The sequence below is a fragment of the Uloborus diversus genome, chromosome 1, assembly GCF_026930045.1.
Source record: "Uloborus diversus isolate 005 chromosome 1, Udiv.v.3.1, whole genome shotgun sequence".
NCBI lineage: Eukaryota > Metazoa > Arthropoda > Arachnida > Araneae > Uloboridae > Uloborus > Uloborus diversus.
The window spans coordinates 63,294,738-63,308,187 of record NC_072731.1 but is presented as its reverse complement, the minus strand read 5'-3'; the positions used below and the strand labels follow the sequence as shown (position 1 = coordinate 63,308,187).

Here is a 13,450-nt window from a genome sequence, read left to right as displayed (position 1 = left end):
CAAATTGTAACTCAGGGTTCTCGACAGGACGTGATTTTGGATCTAGTTTTCTGTGATATGGAAGGTTTTGTTCAGGGGTTATGTGTAGGGGAACACATTGGAGACAGTGACCTCAACAGTATTAGGTTTGGGATTAAATTTGATACGCACAAAGTAGAGAATTTTAGGTTTGTGCCCAATTTCAGAAATACTGATTTTGTGGAACTTAGGCAGAGTTTGAAAGCAGTTTTTTCTTCTGGATTGGACAGTAGCGATGTGAATCTTCAGTGGGCAGAGTTTAAGGAAAAGCTAGCGAAAACGGTTGGGGATCATGTTTCTTTTAGGAGAAAGGGTGTCAACACTAAAATTTGGACAATGTGGTTCTCCAGGGAAACTAAAGACGCTCTAAATTACAAGCAAGCTGCTTTTCAAAGGTTTAGAGAAACTGGTCGCAGTGCATAGGCTCCAATATTGTAAGGCAAGGCGTAAATTTAAGTATTTGGTACGGATTCAGATAAGAGAGTTGGAGCAAAAGACTGGCAGATAACATAAACAGGAATCCAAAGAGGTTTTTTGCATACGCTAATTCGGGGAAAGTTCGAAATAGTCATATTGGGCCACTGGTTGATGAGCACGGAATTTTTATTCAGGACGATAGTGATATTGCTAATGTTCTTAATAACTTTTTTTCGAGTGTTTTTAACGATAACTGTATCTCAGCAGTTGACACCAACAAGACACAAGCTATAGTACAGCGTGAGGACTTTGTATTTTCCAGGGATGACGTTTTACTTCATTTGAAAAAAATTAAGGAGACTAAGGCTCCGGGACCTGATAATATTTATCCAAAAATTTTAGTTGAATGTGCGGAGGAATTAGCAGATGTAATCGTAAATATTTTCAATGCTTCTTATAACTCGGGGACAGTGCCAGAGGACTGGAAGCTGGCTAACATTACACCGCTCTTCAAGAAAGGGTCTAAAGGGAGTGCGGGAAATTATAGACCTGTGAGTCTAACTTCGGTGGTTTGCAAAATTTTTGAAACATTGATAAAAATTAAGATAGTAAATTTTCAGAGACTAATAATCTCTTGACTAGTTTTCAGTACGGTTTTAGGAAAGGTAAATCTTGTGCAACTAATTTATTACATTTCTATGACAAAGTTACCATGACTTTGGACAATAAGAAGCCTGTAGATGTTGTTTACATTGATTTTCAAAAAGCTTTCGATAAGGTACCGCATGTTGCTCTACTTAGCAAATTAGCTGATATAGGAATAGGAGGGAAAACTTTCATTTGGGTAAAAAACTGGCTGACCGGAAGGAAACAAAGGGTAGTTGTAAGGAGAAATTATTCTAATTGGAGTGAGGTTTTAAGCGGGGTTTCTCAAGGATCAGTGTTAGGGCCTGTTTTGTTCATTGTTTTTATGAACGATATTCACAAAAATATTTCTGGGAACATGAATTGTTTTGCTGATGATGTCAAAGTTATGGGGACTAGAAAATGAAGAACAAGCAAAACAGCTGCAAAAGGATCTAGATCATATTACGGTGTGGGCTGATAAATGGGGTATGGCTGTTAATGTTGGGAAATGTCAAGTGCTACATTTAAGGCATGGAAATAAGTGTACAAGTTATTATTTGCAAGGTTCAGTCATTAGTCAGGCAGACAAAGTTACTGATCTGGGGGTCTTAATAAGTAAGGATTTAAAGTTTAGCAAACAGTGCTGCATTGCTAGTAACAAGGTCTATAAGATGCTTGGGTTTATCAATAGATCTATTTCAAACAAATCTAAAGAAGTTCTTCTGCCCTTATATGCTGTTCAGTTTGGAGTATGCTGTTCAGTTTTGGTCTCCTTATCTTAAGAAAGACATTAATGTATTGGAAAGGGTTCAAAGGCGAGCTACAAGGCTAATTAATGGACTTTCTCACTTAGACTATGATTTCAGGCTTAGAAAACTAAAAATGTGCAGTCTTGAGCAAAGAGAGACCGAGGGGACATGATTCAGTTGTTTAAATTTATTAAAATGAAAGATGTTACGGGGCTGAAGTTTAGCACTGAAAACAGGACAAGGGGTCATTGTTTTAAGCTATTTAGATCTCAGGCTAACATGGATGTTAGGAAAAATTATTATTTTAGCAGGGTAGTGGAACCTTGGTACAGTTTACCGGAAGAGGTGGTAATGAGCAAGGGAGTAGATAGTTTTAAGAGGGCCATTGATCTTTACTGGGGATTGTAAATTGACTAGGACCAGTCTAGCTGGGCCCAGAGCCTGTTGCTGGTCGTCACATTTGTACTTGCATTTGTATTATGCGACATACGTATGCACATACGTGCACATACATACAGACGTCACGAGAAAACTCGTTTTAATTAACACGGGAAACGTCAAAATGGATATTTCGGGCGTCTATACGTTCTTAGGTATATATATGCACGTGTGGTCGGGTAGAAAAAAAAAAACTCAACGATGGGGGGGCAAATTCGAGGGAGAGCAAAATGGAAATTAAGATCGATTTTTGAGTGAAATTTTTTTCGCGAATACTATACTTCCTTTTTTGTAAAAGGAAGTAAAAAAGAGTCATCTATTAGAATTTATTTTGTTAACTTCTATTTGAATTTTGAACATGAATTTAAAATGAATTTCAAGCATGCAGCCAAGTACAAAAAAAATGCGATCTATCTGAAAACGCAATGTAAAATCGATGTCATACAGGGAAAAAAAAGAAGTAGAAAAAAGAATACTAAGTAACTGTTTTTCAAGCTAAAAAGGAATTTTAAGCAATTGTCTTATTTGTTAGTGAAATAAAAATTCAACAATTGCATCAACTGCAGTAAAGTCAGAGCTAGTGATGTTTCCATCAGTTTTTCTGATACTCCCAGGAACCCATTACGCACGATATGATATGTGTATGTGATCATACACACAATGTGTCATAATATGAAAATTTTTGAAGCTTGAGGGTATACGCTATGTGTCTAAAAATATTTGAGAGTATGCGGCGTATATGGGAACACAACTGCTCATAGCATTTGAAAAACATTGTGTCTTGTTCATTCATCGGAAAAGAAAAAGAAGCAATTCCTATGCCTAGCGGAAATTTGTAATCTTCTTCCAATTGCCTGGTTGGAGCTGCTAGATGTGGGGCGAAGGCGATTACTGAAAGCAGTTATTTTGTCGTTGTCTTCGCCTATTTGTCAATCCATCGGTCCTAAGTTCGGCTACAGCTTCCTACCGTGTCCGACAGTGGCAACCAGACATTTTTTATTTATTATTTTTAGTTTAAAATTTTCTCCACCTGCTGGGGGTCCAGGGGATCTCCCCCGGTAAAACTTTTGAAATTGTGGTCCTACACTGTAAAAAAAAATCCGGAAACGTTTCTGAGTATATCGTGCAGCTGCGGTTCATGAAAGTTTCAAAAACGTTTCCGAGTATTTCGGAATTCTCTTTCTGTATTGTCCAGAAACGTGTCTGAGTATTTCGGAATCCTCTTTCAATGTTTCTGAGTATTTTGGAATACTTTTTCTGTAATTTTCAGAAACGTTTCTGAGTATTTCAGGGTCCTCTTTCCGTAATTTCCAGATGTTTCCGAGTATTCTGTGCAGCTGTGGTTCATGAAAGTTTCGAAAACGTTTCCGAGAATTTCAGAATCCTTTTTCCATGATTTTTTCTAAAATGTAATTATTTCCTCTAGTATTGCATACCATATCAGTTTCAGTTCTTTCATATCTAACAGCAATAAAACAAGCAATTTTAGAATCATTCGTGGATTTTTTTTTTTCTGAATTTCTAATGACAAATAGCATGGCTAACAGCATAACATATGCACAGTTATAAATTTTTGAAAATTTATGAAATAATATAGTAGTTTCATTCCTAATCACAAAATCGTCAGGGGAGGGGAGGGCGGTACTTTCTCAAAAGTGGGATTGTTTGTTAAACAATCTTAAACTTCAGTTTTTCTCTCAATATTTTCAAGACAAAATTATCAACATATTGCATTTTTAATGCAGAACTTAAAAACATATCTTGTATCAAACTTGATAGCTTTTATTTTCGGATAAAATTTGACAGAACTTACCTTCCCTTCGCGTCAAGTCTATTTCTCTGACGAACAAAGCGTACCGAAAAGTGCCAACAGAGAAATTGGGGAAGTTAAATATGACACCAAGTCCTCCTGTTCCAAGAACCATTCGGGTTGATTCTTCTGTTCTTGCCATTTTCCAGTTCATCACAAATATAAATACTTAATCAAAATAAGTTACTGATTTTATTTTTACAATGTGCGCAAAATGCATTATATATTTTATTTATTAAAACGTTGAATTCTATTGCATGATTACTCCATTTCATATATACGAGATTCCCCCCTCCCCCACACCATAAGAGTGATGGTGAACCCATAAAATGCTATAAAGCGCCCCCTCCCCCTTTAAAAAAAGCAATTCCTGAAAATGTCAATGGCAGTCTGCGTGGTGAACGCCCCTCGTCTTCTCCCCATATGTACATTGTAACATAGTAACATTACAAACATACATTGTAACATTAATAACATAGTATTTAAAAAATGATCACTTTTAAAACAATGACATGAAATAATATTTCTTTTTATTTCGGCTTGTAAATGCAGCTGTTTCATTTTTGCCACTGACTCATTCCTCCTGACTGTCCTATATTAAACTAGTATATCCACGAAGGAAATGTTATTTACCAAACAACTAATGTCAAGGAATTTTTGATTGTCAACCACATTTAACAAAATGAATAAGCACATGAATTAATTGCATAACTATGTTGCTTACTAATAGATAACTGGGCCATTTTCTAATGGCATAAATGTTTTTAAATAAATGAATAAATTATAATAAAAAAAGATAAATAATACTGGCACATTTTTTGTGAAGCATATTACAATACTAAAAAACATTTGCATTACCATATTTTTAATGAATTAAACAATTGATTTTTTTTTTTGAACCAATGTATGTATATCCAAGTATTTCGAAATAACTTTTCTGTGATTGCTTTTCAAATATAAATCTTATTTCTTTTGCGTAATTAATCAGTTTCAATTGATTACAACAAATAGTACACTGCCCACATAGGTATGTAGGATAACTTTAAATTAATTCGATAAACCCAAAAACAGTTACAACTGGAGCCTCATCAAATGCAAATCAACAAAAATATAAATGTATATAACAACATGTTTTAAAATATTCATTAATACTTACAAGTGAACATGAGCGGAAGAAAATCTAAGTACCTCCATTACAACTGGATAAGTAATCCAAAGGGTTTCGTTTCATTAAGTATAAAAACGGGTATTGAAACTATTCACGCTTGAACACACAATATATATGTAATCATAGTCGCACCGGAAATTGTAAAGAAGCAAATCGTTATTAACTAACTTAATAGCTGCGTACATCGTCTAAAAAATCAAGGGCAGCCCAAAATGCAAAAGCGTAAAATTAGTTTCGACACAATTTACTATTCTCTAGACATGAAATAACAAGCAATTCAATGCTAAACAGTTGCTGACTGCAGCAACCATAGATAAGGAAAAAAATAAGCTCTCGTTATTTCCGACTCACTGGCGCCAGTGTTGGAAGGATAAAGTACGTTTCGAAGCATTGCGCCTCACTTCCGCTTCTAGATTTTTTGAAATAACAAAAAGCTTTCTGAATAATAAGGAGTTCGCTATTGGATGAAGGATTCTTATTACTTCGGAAACGTTTCCGATGTACCCAGAAACGTTTCCGAAATTTGTTACAGTGTAAGAACGGAGTTTTAGACGGTTTAGGCGTTAGAGTTAGGGAAGGGACTTCAGCGCTGCCTTCGATTGATTTTTTTTTTTTTTTTTTGGAAATAGAGTGAAATTGATCACCCTCACCCCAATGTTTCGACATTGAAGTTCCAAAACAAATTTTTAAGCGATATTCAGTGATACTAGGTTGAGGGCTTAAAGGTAACGTTCGGGACTCAAAAATTTAGAACTCCATTTTCAAAATTGCAGCTCCAAAAAAATTTTGGAAAAAAATAGAACCGACTTCAAAATTGCTCTAAAAAGGGAAAAATAATTTTATTCTTTAAACACCATCGATAATACTTTTAAACATAATTTTTGAAATTGGCGCAAAAACAAAAAGTAAAATCCAGTGTAACCATGCTTCGTTCATATTTTTTTCAGAAAATCATCGAAAGTTTGAAACGAATCATTTATATCGTTACTCAAAGATGCTGTTATCAATGCATATGTATGTGGTAGTAAAGGAACTAGGCCTGGTAAAATTTATAGTTGTAGTTGAATTATGGCGGTGAATGATCTGTTCTATCGTTTTTGCGCCAACTTCAAAAATTATGTTTAAAAGTATTATCGATGGTGTTTAAAGAATAAAATTATTTTTCCCTTTTTAGAGCAATTTTGAAGTCGGTTCTATTTTTTTCCAAAAATTTTTTTTTTCATCCTTTTTAGTGTAAATGTATATATTTCTGTAAAAGTAAGAAGTTACCATCATGAAACTTTACCCTTTTTTTTCCTAAAAATGCTACATACTAAAAAAAAAAAAAAAAAAAAAACTATAAGCACATCTTAAACTTTAAGCGATTGACACTAAAAATGTATCTTTACCACTTGAGAAAATGCCGAAATTTTCCAGAATCGGAAAGATACAGAAATCAATAGAACATTCGAGAAAATACGAGAAATAGTAGAAACGAAATCTTCGTAAATTTACTTTGTCCTAGTCGGGATTCGAACCCGGGGTGCTCGCGTGGAAGGCGAGAATTCTACCACTGAGCCACCGTTATCCACAAATAGTAAGCGCGAACTTCGTTACAATATTTAATCATTTAATAGGGAAATTGCATGAAATTTATGGTTTTTTGCCCATAACTTTTTTTCTAAAGGACAAATATGGTCAAACAAAGTAATGGGACCTAAGTTGAGCCATCCCCTATCCATTAAAGAAAGAATCATCAAAATCGGTTCACTAGGTGAGACGCTGTGAGTGGACAAAAAAAAAAAAAAAAAAAAAAAAAAAAACATACATACGGCATGAACTGATAACCGCCTCCTTTTTGAAGTCGGTTAAAAAAGCAGTCTTAAACGATTTTCGATGTTGTTAGGAGGCGAGGTGTTTGTAGTTCTTCCCCTGGAAATGTTGCAAAATTGAACCCCTGGAAACGAGATTTGTGACGCTCTTTAATGATTTTGACTTCCAAAGCGAACCATTTTGAGGATTTTCTTACTTTTCGACTGTTTAGGAAAAAAAAAAAAAAAAAAAATAAATAAAAAACGGGTGGGAGGGGTGAGGGATGAAAAATAGGAGGAGTGGGACGTGATTAACTGAGCAATAATCTGTAACTATCGAAATATTTAATTTTAAGGTTCTTTTTTAAAAGATTGTTAAAAAAAAAAGTTTTTTTTTACAATATTCTGTATTTTTTCCTATTAAATTGCTTCGTTTTCCCAAGAAGCGTTCATTTCTTCTCATTAATAATAGGAATGTTTTTGAAAAGATGTTATATTCAGTGCTGCGCGATCCAAGTCCAGACACAGAAGGTCAAAAACGGAACCGCAAAAAATGTATAGTTATTTGAAACGTCGTTAATAATTTTAACTTGCTATTGCAATATCCCACGGCGCACAGTGGTTCAAGGGCGGAAAAAATAGCCATTTTTAAGTTTTAAGATAAAAAAATATTTCATGCCATAATTACTTAGCCCTTGAGTTGTAGTAACTTACTCCATAAGAGTTTTTTGAAAAAAAAAAATCGTTTTTTACAAAAATAAGCCGAGATTGTTGAACAATTATGTTTTTACTTTTTTCAAACGTACGCCTTATACTTCAGTTTTAATTCATTCGTTCAATAAGGAGGACTAAAATTTAATAAAAGTCATTTCTGATTGGTTTTTCACACTTATAGGATGCATATTACATTGTAGTTAAAAATTAAAAAATCATCAAGATTGAAAACTACCTGAAATAAAAAAACATTATTTTCTTAAAAATATAATGAAAAGTATTGTGAGATATACTTTTATCGGCGGCTTCCGGTGGGCTAAAATTTACATATATCAGTAGTTTAATTCTTCCTGTAAATAAACAACAACATTTTAGCTGCGACCACCTGCGACTGCAGTCGTGGCAGATGTTTTTGTTTGATCTTCGCTATTTACGAATACCAATATTGTAAGTTAGAAAATAACTCATAACGGTATGACGGGGGTAAATTGCTGTTTCATCAAAGAAATTGGTCATCAAATTTGACATGCTCCAGACTAACGTATGTCACAGTTCCACAACTTTGCAGGAGAGCCGAAAAACGTTTGTTTACTGTTTCCGAAAGTTGGAGCTTTTGAAACATTCATCAATAAATATAGAGGATTTTTTTAAAAATAGATTTACGTTGTTATGGCTTAATGCGGGAGCATTATTCTCCATGCAATGCAGTAACCTGAAAATAACAATTTACGTCCCCGTTTGGCTTTAAAGGAGATATATGAGAAAGAAATTTTTAAAACTCAAACGGAATTATGTATAAAAAGTTAAATTACCATTCTGTTCGTAAAACAATGAAATTAGAAAATCATTAAACGTTTGAAATTTCTGATTTCCTTTTCGAAATCATTCTAGTATAAAGCTGTTCTCAGTTTGTCAACATTGCCAGAAAATATTGTTCGAGGTTATCAATTGCAAAAAATGAACCTTTCGCGTGGCATGCGACTGATTTAATTTATATTTTTCACTAAAAACGGAAATGATTTGAACTACAGAGAAATCCCGATTTCACGTTTCTCAGAAGCCTGAATCAAATATAAAATACATAAACTATGGGAAAACGTCAATTCAAATCCAAAAACATAAAATATGGGAAGACGTAAAATACGGGAAATGTATAAAAAGCAAAAATCAGATAAGGAAACAAAAATAATAATAAAGGTTTCTACGATGACGCTTATAAAATGTAAAAATGCGATATTTTACGAAAAGAACGTTATTGTACACACCAGTTTAGATCATTCTAACACATTAAATAACGAATTCGGGCATTTAGGTTGAAAATAGTCAGTAATAATGAGTCATTGAATCCAAAGTAAATACTTCATCTTCCAGGATTGGAACACTTTGCAAAGTTTTTTCCAGGTCTTTATGATAATGAAAATAGTTTTTCACTATTATTAAGCTCTTAAATGCAGTATTGAAAGAAGAGACGAGTTGTGTTTCCTCTTCTTCTTGTTCACCTTCATTGGCGGCCGAAAAGTCCATAAGGTCAGCTACGCATGGAGCAGAAGCGTTTCTGTTTTCATGGATTAACTTTCAACTGAGTGGATTATGTTTTAAATGCACAGAGGGGAACACCTTTTCTTAATTTTAAAACATTTTTTCTCCTTTTTTTAATGTCCAAGGGAAAACGTAAAATGCGGGAAATTCATAAATAACAAACTTTCCATCCGGGCTAAATTAATATTATTAGTGTACGGAAAAACTGGGACCTGATGATAATAAACGTAAAATGTGGGGAAAACGTAGATTCGAGGGACGTAAAATCGGGGTTTCGCAATGAATACGATCAGCAAGCGTGAAGATAAATATTACCATGCAACAATTTTAACAATTTTCCAAAGCATTTTTTGAGAATATTCAAAGTTATTGAATTTTTTCCGCTTTTATGTCGTTTCGAACCACTGTGCGGCGTCCCTGTAGATAAAGTATGGCTCTCCGGGGCAAACATCTTGGGGAAGATTGCCTTTCGGGTCTCATTAAATCAATTTTAATTCAATTTAAAATTTAACAAAACTAGTTAGAGGCAAAAGTTGGACTTCAAAATCCGGACCTTATGCCCAATCTGCTTAGAAAACTAGACGTTATGTCCTAGCTGTCCAAAATCGGGACCTTCTGTCCGTGGAACTTATATCCGCTGCATCTTATGTCCGCTGATCTTTATGTCCGTCGGAGCTTTTGGACGTACGTGGATATTCTATCCGCGGACCTTTTAGTTTTGAACCTTCTGCCCGGAGTCCGGGCCCCTACTGAATCACGCCCCTAACGCATGATGTATCCCAAAATGCTCACAGATATGGGATGAATTTTTCCAGGGAAGTTCTTGAACATTTTTTCAAATACAGTGATTAGAGCCGATTCTTTGATGCGAGATTTTCCCATTTGGTGCTCAGCAAAATATTGAAAAGCTTCATCATTAATAAGTCCCTGATTATTTGCGACGTTATTTCAAAATTTCTCGGCGCCCCTGTAGAGGCTTCATGGCTCCTCTAGGAGGTGCACATTTGGGGAATATTTGCCTGGAACCTTAATCATTCGTCCCTAATGCATAATACGCCCAAAACCGCTAGCAGCTGTTGTTTCGCCTTGGAACACTCTTTATATAGTGATTCAAAGCCGATTATCTAAGGCACGATTTCGTGAAATATTGAAACATTACATTATTATTTAATCCCTAATTATTAGAGACGTTATTGTAAAAGTCCTATTTATTTGCGATTGTGACCTTACTGCAAAATTTCGCGGTCGCCTGTAGAGGCTTCATGGCTTGCCGAAGAGGGGCACATACTGGAAATTATTACCTGGAGCCTTACTAAAATACGCCCCTAATATACATTAATGCGTCCACAAGCGGTCACAGTAGTACTTTTGCCTGGGAACATTCTTTTGAAGGCAGTGATATGGAGCCAAGATTCTCCGGTGCAAGATTTTGCCATCAAGGGCCGCCGCGAAGCATTGAAAGGTTTCATTCTTTAAGAACCCAATTATTTGCGACAGTATTGGAAAAATTTGGCGGCGCCCTTTTAGAGGTTTTATGGCTCCCCGAGGAGGCGCTTTTTCTTCTTCTTTTTTTGTGAATTACTTTAAAAAAAAAAAAAACTTTTTTCCTCTTTCTGGAGACCCCCCCCCCAGGTGCCGCGACATCCTGCAGGATGTCGCGGCACCCAGTTTGAAACCCCTCGTACAATTAAAGCCCTCATCCCCTCATATGCAAACATATCGGATCGGGATTATTTCAAAAAATTTCAATTGGGCCTTGCAGACGCGTCAAGTTTATAACCCTCTTCTTTTTAGCATCTAGGGTTCCGCATCAGATTTACTATGTCGCAATGGCGAGGGGGCCGTACGACGTCAGGGCCCCCGAAGGGATTTACAACTATCCATGAAAGGGGATGAGGGCGAGTTCATGATCATACAGCCGAACGCACATAAAAGGCTATATGGGACTTTTCAGCGGAAAATGCTCGAAATGGAACTCCTTTCGACAAAAGTATTAGAAGCATCAAGTGGGGGGAGGGGGTGATGAAACAAATAGAAAATTCGCACGCATACAGGATGCCCCCCCCCCTTTCCAAAACTGAAGCGCCACTAGGTTTGCAAAAAAACAGAAGGTGTACAGTTTTGAGCGCGCAACAAATAAATCATTTTTTTTTTTTGACAAACGACGATCCAAAAGGTTTGTGAGCACAAAAGAAAAAGAAAAGAAAAGAAATACAAAAGCGCACACATTCAAATGTGAAAAAAAAAGCGCACTGGGTCGACGGTGCAAATAAAATAAACAAAGTCACGCGAGTTTGACGGCGCAAGAAAAAAAAAAGAAAAAAGACGGGCCAGTCCGCGCCTGTTTTAAAACCTCCAAAAGTTTCTTCTCCAACTTAGAGTGCGTTCGACGAGCACGACTGAGAGCGACCGGTTAGTTAATCACGTGACAACTAATGATCACGTGCTCCAATCAACCAATCAACTGCTTGGAATAATAACCGCTGCAGTAACCGGTTGATCATAGAACGACGCGGTTACTAACTGGTTACTTACCGGTCGACCGGTGAGGTTCGTCGAACGCAACCTTATAAAAAACTCAGAGCCGATTTAAACCGGTCTCGTAATCAAAACTGTAACTGTAACTAAAAGTGGATGTCGCTTCGTTATTTACATTTCGTGCTACTAATATTTTGACACGTAAATGTGTTCATAATGGTAAAATTAAGATAAATATGTAGTTTAAGTTATTACTAATTTTTTAATAAATGGCTGCCCCTCCTGTAAGTAGTAGAAAATCGTTGTTTCATTGCTTTATTGTTGTATCATTTCAAATTTCATTATTGCTTATGATTCCTGTGGCTTATATTTAGTTATTTCAAAAAATATTTTTTTTTTTTTCATTTGATTGTGAAAACAGTTTCTCCATTTTCTTCTTTACCGATATTTGTTACTAACTTCGTTTTGAAAAAATGACTTGTGTAAAGTGCATGATTTTTTTTTTTATTTTAATGAATTCTTTTTACATACGTTTTCCGGCATATTAAGTAAAAATATGTTCAAGTAAAAAATATCACCTAAAAATGTTTCTTCTTAATATAGTTGTCTAATTTAGGATTGGTAGAGGCCGAGGTTTTTTTAGTTTAAACGTTTGTCTTCCCCTCTCCTTATTTTGGCCTTGTACCTTTCCAAAAACTTTCATTTGATGTAGGAGGTTACCTCCTCTATCCTAAGCAATAAATAAATAATTTTCAAAAGTGTAAATTATATTTAATGCAAAATATAATTTCCAATAAAAATTGGAATTAAAATCTTTCTTAGTGTCTTTCCTGTACTGCCTTGGGCTTTCTTTATTTCAGTGTATTTCTATTCTATTGTAATTAGTTTTCTATGTGTGTGATTCTACTATGGTAAGTGCTCGCGCCTTAGGGTTACGACTTAAAAAGTATTTGTTCCTGTGGTTGCAATTCATGAACCTTTGTCTTGATTCTTAAAAAACTGATATTGTACTTGTCATTAAAAGATGATAAGATTATAAGATGCTGTAGCAAGGAGCTGCTAAAAAAGTTGGACCTCATTATCATTCCTGATAAAAGAAAAATCAAATTTGATGATCTTTACTTAAAATTATGCGTGAGAACCTGGGGAAGAAATCTTCAATCCCCTGTTCTCTGTAATATTTCTCAGTGTGGCTGGGTTTTAGTGCAGTGATTGAACCACAGAACTTGGAGAAACATTGGGAATTTTGAGGATAAACAAGTTTCTCTGGGGGGGGGGGACAAAGGGTGCAAATTCAATGGAAGTTTCAACAGAAAACAGCCAAATTAGGCCCACCTTAAATGTAAATACAATTATTTCTCAAAGCCGTGATGGGGAGGGGGGGATGAACCACCCTGACCCCCTAAATGACGGGCCAAGTCAGGCGGGCAGTGGCAGCAAATTGAGTACAACTCACCACTCTACCCAATCAACGAACCAATTTGGGTGTGATTCATTATGCTGAAGGTCTTTAAATTCTGACTTTATATCAAATATTCTTGATCTGATTGTTTTTGCTATGAAAACCTTCTGAGTTTTCATGCTGGCAATAGTTTCTTGCAGCCTCTGTCACAAGTTTTCCACATTTCTTTACCGATTGAGTGTGGTATCAAATATTCAAATTATGGCAGAGCTTTGACTTTCAATGAAGTTCAATCCCTTC

At 35.5% G+C, this 13,450-nt stretch overlaps 2 protein-coding genes across 2 annotated transcripts in view; one reads left to right on the top strand and one right to left on the bottom strand.

The window, feature by feature from the left end:
- LOC129229992 (glutamate receptor ionotropic, kainate 2-like) overlaps positions 1 to 13,450 on the bottom strand; it is a 155,987-nt gene that overhangs the window by 9,198 nt on the left and 133,339 nt on the right. The gene's annotated exons all lie outside the window — the stretch shown is intronic.
- LOC129230009 (protein RER1-like) overlaps positions 11,895 to 13,450 on the top strand; it is a 28,364-nt gene continuing 26,808 nt past the window's right edge. Inside the window, exon 1 of the mRNA XM_054864398.1 lies at positions 11,895 to 12,032. Within this exon, the coding sequence (XP_054720373.1) occupies positions 12,018 to 12,032 (15 nt within the window). The 5' untranslated portion in view covers positions 11,895 to 12,017. The remainder of the gene's footprint in view (positions 12,033 to 13,450) is intronic.